This window comes from Citrus sinensis, chromosome 2 (genome assembly GCF_022201045.2).
Source record: "Citrus sinensis cultivar Valencia sweet orange chromosome 2, DVS_A1.0, whole genome shotgun sequence".
Classification (NCBI taxonomy): domain Eukaryota; kingdom Viridiplantae; phylum Streptophyta; class Magnoliopsida; order Sapindales; family Rutaceae; genus Citrus; species Citrus sinensis.
This window is the reverse complement of record NC_068557.1, coordinates 22,018,875-22,027,700: the sequence shown is the minus strand read 5'-3', so window position 1 is coordinate 22,027,700 and position 8,826 is coordinate 22,018,875. Positions and strand designations below refer to the sequence as shown.

At 29.4% G+C, this 8,826-nt stretch overlaps 1 protein-coding gene across 1 annotated transcript; it reads left to right on the top strand.

Moving 5' to 3' along the window:
• Positions 1 to 5,574: 5,574 nt before the first annotated feature.
• On the top strand, positions 5,575 to 8,461 carry LOC102621446 (xanthohumol 4-O-methyltransferase-like). Its single transcript, XM_015527376.3, has 3 exons — positions 5,575 to 6,213; positions 6,331 to 6,932; positions 7,886 to 8,461. Exons 1-3 carry the CDS (start codon positions 6,168 to 6,170, stop codon positions 8,183 to 8,185), a joined length of 948 nt encoding a protein of 315 aa, XP_015382862.1. The 5' UTR covers positions 5,575 to 6,167; the 3' UTR covers positions 8,186 to 8,461.
• The last annotated feature ends 365 nt before the right edge of the window (positions 8,462 to 8,826 follow it).

Here is an 8,826-nt window from a genome sequence, read left to right as displayed (position 1 = left end):
CGAACTCTTGCCAGCAAGAAAGGGTGGGTAACTTTTTTAACTTTTCGCTTGCAATTCATAAAGACGGTCGGATAGTTTCAGATGAGATACTCATCTAAGATTAAAACTTAAATCAACCCCCATTCAGTTATTGGAAAAGTGAATGCTTTTGTCCAGTCATAAGGCCGATCTTAGCATCCGCACTTCCACAATTTTATGTGAATCTCTAGAGATTTTTAAGTTTTGTTTAGGGCGGGAATTTCACTATGGTATGTGTTACAAGGTTTGATTCTTTCGTAATTGAAATAAGACTGGCCTGATTGAAAATTCAGGCTTAGTAGTTTGTGATCTGCTTAATTTTATTATGTTATTTTAAAAAGAGAGCCTTCAAGTATTGGTATGACTTAAATGATTTCTTCTTGTAATTTTGACTACAATTGTTATCTTGTTGAGTAGCAGATTTAGACTTAAACAATAATGGTACTTGTTGTAAATAGTGATGCGGAGGCTTGGGAATGCAGTTGCATTAAAATATTTGTTGGGAGAGCTTTACCGGGGCTCAATATAGTTTTCGAATACTAGATGATTTAATGCACCCAAAAATAAATAAATAACTATCAACTTGGTATTAATATTCTAGAATTATTATAGAAAAATTGTTGTAATTTTGACTACAATTGTTATTTTGTTGAGTAGCAAATTTGGACTTAAACAATAATGGTACTTGTTGTAAATATTGATGCGAAGGCTTAGGAATACAGCTGCGTTAAAATATTTGTTGAGAGAGTTTTACCGCCTAGTAGTCCTACTTGGCTCAAATTTGGATTAGTCGGGGCTCAATATAATTTTTGAATACTAGATGATTTAATACACCAAAAAAAATAAATAACTATCAACTTGGTATTAATATTCTAGAATTATTATAGTATAGAAAGTGTAATTAAGAAAAATGTGAGAAAATTGAAATTGTTTTAGGAAATGTTTCTAGAAAAGAATCTGGAAATATTTTTTAAAAAATTTTGAAAAATATTTTTGGGAGAATATTGAAAACGTTTTCTCATATTGTTTTTGGGAAAGCGTTTTCAGATTGAATGTAAAATATTAATTTTTTTAAGAAAAATGAATTTTGAAAATGATCTTTACTTACTTTAATTATCTCTTGAATTACTGAATTCCAAACCCATGCAATGCCTCTGTTCTTCAATGCAGGCCCTTTATATAGACAAATGATGACTTCAAAAGTCAACAAATGCATACTTTGCATTTAATATTAATGCAAGTCATTCCATGCATTCATTCGAATATTCTGTTCATGCATTTTACCAGTCATTCCATGCATTCATTCTAATACATGTCCTTGCGTTTAATTGTAATGCATGCTCATCCAAAGTCAGCCTATTTGCTACTAATTATTTATTTATATTTATTAACTTTTTAACTTTTAATTCAAAAATAAATAAAATAAACAATCGGTGTAGCGAACTAACAATGTATGTTCGTGATTTAGGATTTAATATTTTAAAATAGATATATATTTTTTTTTAAGGATGATTGGTCATTTCACAAGGCATTCTCTTATAGATTAAAGTCTCCCAAATAGACTTAGCTAAGGATTTAATGTAAATTGAGTCTCGCTTTAGTATATTCATACTTTCTAAAATCACAACTCACAGTAGTTGCTCTGTCATTGTGACCCAAGTTATGGGTTGGGGTGAATCTTTGAGCATAACATCCACATTTAAGTAGTAATAAGTTTTAAGAGCCTTAAGGTTTGTTCTGATCTCAGATGGAATTCACAATGTGTGGAGCTCCATTGTTTTCTTCACATTATATTTTAGTACCTCTCCAGCACTTCACTTTTATCATCTTATATCTATTAAGGTGTTCATTTGACTTGTTCAATAATGACATTATATAGAACTATCACATAAATTATCAAATAATATACGCAATCTCAAGTAACACTTGAGTGTAGAGAATCCGAAGAGAACTGACAAATAAGCGATAAGAATTAAAGAGCACGCGAGAAGGAATTGATGAGTGAAGGACCCAAATTCCTTCAATTACTGGAAACAACGGATTTATCTTTCGTGTTCAAGCTTCTAAAAGCTTCAAGAGCTTCAAGCGCGGATCCGGTGGCTGCAAAAGGCATTCTCTGCTCAAATTAGTCTTGATTCATGAGAAAATACATGATTAAAAAAAAAGGGTTAACTTTGGATTGCCCCTTTTGAAATGATAATCTTTAAAATATCCTTTAAATTTTGTAAAGCTCAACTTACTATCTATTTTTACAAAGAAGATTATAAAAAAAAAAAAAAATCATCAATGAGCCTGCATCTTTTAAATAAAAACAACGATAAGTCGGATTTATAATTCTTTGAAGGTATTTTAAAATTTGTCATTTAAAGATGGAGTAAACCGAAATTTATCCTAAAAAGATGTATATAATTAATTTTGAGTTGTCTGTCTCTCTCTATTTATGAGAGAGAATCGATTAGTTAATTTCTCAGGACTAATGTTTGTATCCCTTTAATTAATCAAGACTTCTATCAATAAAAACTTTTCAATTGGAGAGAGATTAGACCTCTTTTTTATTTTTGGATCGATCCGGTCCGTTTCATTTATTTATCTGTCACGTGATTTTAAGTAATCTGTGTGTTTTATTATTTTATTTTACTGCACACTTCTAGAGTTATTTACCAACTCTATGGCGTCTTTACCATCTTAACTCACATGTGGCACAGTGGCGGCTAAATTTTATTGCACTTACGATCAGAAAAATAAGAATAAAATCATGAAAATTTTATCTTAAGAACAACATAAGGTGATTGCAGTGAGAATGAGAATGTGACGAGAAACTGAATAAAATCTCATGATTAGAAATATTGAAGAAGACGAGCCTTCCAAAATTTGATTTCCCAAGAGAATGGCCTGCGTAACTCCACCCACAAATACGGGTGGGCATATCGGATTTTGGTTCATATTGTTCGGATTTCGGTTTGGATTTCAATCCGATTGGGTTAGAGTTTGAACCCAATCAAGTTGAAAACGTCAACTCGAAACGAATCAAATTGAATTTAATTTGGTTCGGTTCGGTTCGGGTTCGTAATTCGAATCGGATTGAGTTGGTAATTCGGGTTAAAATTTCGATTTAGGTTAATTCGAGTTAATTTAAGTTAAAACAATTCAATCTAAAAATTTGGGTTAGAACGAGTTGGAACAATTTAATCCACAAATTCTACCAAAAACCACTTAAAATCCAAAAATCTCAAATCAAAACATCTTTAACAACAAACATCAACTAAAATCATTAATCATCCTTAACAACATTTCAACAAGTCTTTTTAAAGTTAATAAAACATAAAACATATAGTCAAAGATTTTTTTTAATACATATATATTTTTTAACTTTTAAAAGCCAAAACTAAAAAAAATAAATAAAAAATCAACCCGTTCGGGTTAAAATTCGGTTCGGGTTTAAACAGGTTGCTAGTTTAAATCCGTTCGGGTTGCAAATGTTAACCCAATCCGAATGCCCACCCCTACCCATAAAGCAGAAAAGTAAATTACGTGCAAAATTTATGGCTTCTCTTCTCTGCATCACTGCTTTAGTCTGATGGCATTCACAATGTAAGGAATCCCATTGTTGTGTGTCCTCTTCACAAAGTACTGTAAGTAACACTTGGGGTATTTTTATCTCACAATTTGTGTAAATTTACCTCATTTAAAAAAAATTACAAAAGGATCACATATTTAAAAATAATAATTTAACATAAAATAGTTTAAATGTTTAATTAATTAGTTCTTTTTTTCATAGAGGCCTCTTGATCATTGTTAATTACTAATGGTGTGTTTATTTCATAAAATGAGGAATGAAAATGAAAAAATGAGAATGAAACTCATGTTTACTTAGCAAAATGTAATTTATGAATGAGAATAAAATGTATGGGTCCCACACAATTTGGGAATAAAGAATGAGAATCTTATTCCCATGGAGGGTTGAGAATGAAAATCAGAGAATGAGAATGGAATATATGTTTACTTTTGTATCCCTCTATTTTTTTTCATATTTTCCAAATTACCCTCATTCAAATCACAAATAATTTTATTATTTTAAATGTCATTAATAATAATTATTATAATTATAATTATTATCATTAAAGTTTATTAACTTTATTATTTTAGTTATTATTAATTATTTTTATTAATATTATCATTATTAACAATAAAAATAATGATAAAATAATAATTAATAAAAATAATTAATTTATCATTATTAACAATATTATCATTATTTTTGTTATTATTATTATTATTATTAATAAAAATAATAATAACAATAATTAATAATAACAATAATAATAAAGTTAATAAAATTTAATAATAATAATGTAATTTTCATTATCTAGATACATGTATAAATATTATTATAAAAATGATATTAATTAAAATAATAATAATAATAATAATAAATGTTAATAATGATAATATTAATAAAAATAATAATAACAATAATTAATAGTAACTAAAATAATAAAGTTAATAAAATTTACTAATAATAATAATAATGTAATTTTCATTATCTAAATACATGTATAAATATTATTATAAAAATGATAGTAATAAAAAAATAATAAATGTTAATAATGATAATATTAATAAAAATAATAATAACAATAATTAATAGTAACTAAAATAATAAAGTTAATAAAATTTAATAATAATATTATTAATATTAATAAATGTTAATAATGATAATATTTATAAAAATAATATTAACAGTAATTAATAATAACTAAAATAATAATGTTATAATAATAATAATAATAAATGTTAATAATGATAATATTAATAAAAATAATAATAACAATAATTAATAATAACTAAAATAATAAAGTTAATAAAATTTAATAATAATAATAATAAATGTGAATAATGATAATATTAATAAAAATAATATTAACAATAATTAATAATAACTAAAATAGTAAAGTTAATAAAATTTAATAATAATAATAATAACAACAATAATGATAATTTTGTTAATAATGATAAATTAATTATTTTTATTAATTATTAATACTATGGGTATTTTGGTAAATTGATTCTCTTTCCCATTCCTTATTCCCATTTATTTTGCCAAGTAATCACATCAATGACATTTCAGCACATTCCCATTCCTATTTATTTTTGTCAAGTAAACATTAAAATCTCATTCTCATTCCAGCTCATTCCCAATCTATCTCATTCTCATTCCTTAAAGTAAACGCACCATAAAAGTTAAGATGAGACTATTTAAACCCACCAAAATATTTACTAAACCCAATTTTTAATAGAACTTTTTATTACTAAAATGCCCATGTTGAAAATTACTATTATAGACAGCACTACATAATTTGATAAATAAATTAAAAAAATTAATGATTTACTCTCATCTTCATTATTCAGTAGCAAATTTTGTTTTTAAATTTACCCATTTTATTGAATTTAGTTTTCCTCATCTATACTTTTGTTAATGGAACCAAGATTTTTCCGAATTTGTTAAATATTTGGCTTAAAGTCATCGTTGGTAAAATTCCTGTTGCCTTTCACCAATAGTTTCTTTCTTTCCAACTTTAAGTTTGATTGTGAACTCTTCCTGATTAGCAGCTGCAATCCATATACGAAAATTAAAAAAAAAAAAAAATCCAGGCAAGAAATATTAATTGCTAGATTTTTTTAATTAAGCATTAATGTAAATGTAATTTATTGTTAGTTGTTTCTTAAAAATTGAAGTAATTAATCAATTTTTGGCTTTTCCATTTGTCTCCTTACTCCTTACATTAAAGAAAAATTCATTTGAAGATCTTCCCGAATGTTGCATGCAGCTGGCTCCGCAAGCTTTTAAAAAATTATTGATGTCACACATTTTACGATTTTCGTTCACATGCACCAATAAATTAACAATTCTCGCAATAATCTCGACTTAAATAGTAAGTTTTGCGCGATAAATATCGATCCTTTAACATATCTGTACCAAGTAAACTCTACCCTAGCTTAGAGAGAGAGAGAGAGAGAGAGAGAGAATGGAATCAGCTGACGTTCGCGAGGACGTCCTAAGAGGGCAAGCCCAAGTTTGGCAACTCATGCTCGCCTTTGCAGATTCCATGGCTTGAAAATCTGCCGTGGAGCTTCGCTTAGCCGATATTATGCACTGCCATGGCAGCCCAATCACTTTGCCCCAGTTAGCCTCAGGTATTATTAACTCGCCCCGTACATGCAAGCGAAGGCATAACTTAATTTATTGATTTCGCCTCTGACTGTAAATTTTGGATTTATTTATCTCTGATAATATGTATTTTTTTTGGTCAGGAATTAACTCATCGTGTCCAGATGTTCACATAATTCCCTCCCTTACGCGCATCATGAGAATGCTTGTCCGGAAAGGAGTTTTCGCCGCACATCGTTCATCAGACGGCAGTGAAGAGACGATGTACGGATTGACGCAAATATCAAAATGGTTACTACGTGACTCCGAGATGAGTCTTGCTCCGATGATACTTTTCCAAAACAGTCAACTGCTACAGGCACCGTGGCATCACCTTAGCCAATGTGTCCAAGAAGGTGGTAATGCTTTCAAGAAGGCTCACGGCTGTGAAATGTGGGATTTCGCTTCACAAAACTCTCAATTCAACAACTCGTTCAATAAGGCCATGGCATGCACGGCAAAGATTGTGATGAGCACACTCCTCTCACACTATAAAGACGGGTTTGATGGCATACGATCACTGGTCGACGTGGGTGGTGGCACTGGCGAAGAGCTTGCCGAGATTGTCGAATTCTATCCACACATCAAAGGTGTAAACTTTGATTTGCCACATGTTGTTGCCACAGCACCTGTGTATGAAGGAGTCTCGCACGTCGGAGGTGACATGCTTAACGCGGTTCCTAATGCTGATGCAGTTTTTATGAAGGTAATAGTTTTGATCCAAGACCTCTATTAAGGGTGTCTTTTATTTTATTTTTCAAAAAAAATTCATAATTCAATACACGAGTAACATGAAATATAAATTGAGATTCAAAAATTGAGTTTAACATAGGATAAATATTTTGTCCTAAAAAATAGTAAAATTCTACACTTAATCTAACTCCTAAATATAGTTTAATCCACCCCTCCCTTAAGATTCAAATTTTAGGATCAACCAAATAAAATTGCTTAAATTAAATTAGTCGATCGAACATTAGAGGACCTTTTCGAAATCACTTAGGGGCTCTTTATTTTTCTGACTTAATAATTTAATTTCTATAAGTTAAATCATTAAATCTATATGTTTTTTCAACTTAATGAAAATTTTCAATCATTAAGTTATTAAATTATTATGCTAATATTTTTTAGTTTTTTGTTTAATCTAAAAAATCTGAATGATATCATTAAAAGTTATTCTCTAAAATATCCTTATCTTATTAATTAATTTTCATCATTATATAATAATTAGCATCATTACCCACCTCTATAAATTGCGACAATATAATGGTAGAGTAGACTTTTATTATTATTATTATTTACTTTCTTTAAATTAGCATAATTTATCTTCATCATATAAAAACATTACAAACTACAATAAAATTGATTAATATATACTTAATTGCCTAAGCACTCCACTTGCTGTTTTTAACCCAATCCCTACAGGCTTTATTTCGAATTTAATAAAAGAGGGGGGGGGGGGGGGAAGACCGTTTAGAAACACTTTGGAGGGGGTGGCCATTGGCCAAAAACAGCTAAAAAGGAATCCAAATTAGCAGTATTTAGGATTCGAAAGGAAAAAAGCACTTATCCTCCATTGTGACGACACTTGTTTATTATCATGCATGTACATGCTGTATAAAATTGTAAGTTGCCTATTTCTAACCATACACTTACATACAGTGGATATTGCATGATTGGGATGACGAAGCCTGTGTCAGGATTCTGAAAAACTGCCGAAAAGCAATTCCGGAGAAAACTGGAAAGCTTGTGTTAGTCGAAATCGTTGTAAAAGAAGATGATAACGACGTATTTGGCGACACGGCCTACTTATTTGATCTATGTATGTTTGCTCACACAAGGTGTGGGAAGGAAAGGACTGAAAAAGAATGGAAGCAAATATTGGAAGAAGGAGGATTCCTCCGCCATAACATCATCAACCTACCGGCTGTACCTGCCATTATTGAGGCCTATCCGCAGTGACATTAATTTGAAGCTCAAATAAAATTACAAGTTTCACTCCCACCGAATACCAACTCTTCCCCTCCCCCCCCCAAAAAAAAGCATAAAGTGCATTTACGGCTAGCTTAATTAATTTCTATTTGCTCTTGATTAAAAATAAAGTTCTGAAGTTTCACTCTGAACCGATCGCAGCATCATCATTGTAAGAAGATTGCTACTGTGAAGCATTTGCACTAGTTCGATTGTTAAATTGTAATGATGCTTCAATAAGAATAATGCAAGGGTGTGCTTGAATTCCGTTTGGCTGAAATGTCAGATTAATTGTTGTCCGTATTGTGTATCATTTGATTCTTCATTTCAAGGCTCCAAATGAAATCTACAGCATTTGTGACTTCGCAAGCTACATTTTCCTGTCAAAATCCGTTGTAATGGTGCTTAACCAAATTATTCAAATTTTATGCTCGCCTTACTTTAGAGGATTTAACTATTTAAAAGAAATTTTACCATCTCTATTTTCAAATATCTAAAATTTTTGCTTTTTCTTAGTAGACAGATAGCAGATTACTAATTTTTAAAATATTTTGCTCAAAATATAACCAAACAACACAAAAAATTTTTAAAATAATTTTTAGGATTTAAATAAATATTGTTTATCATTATAT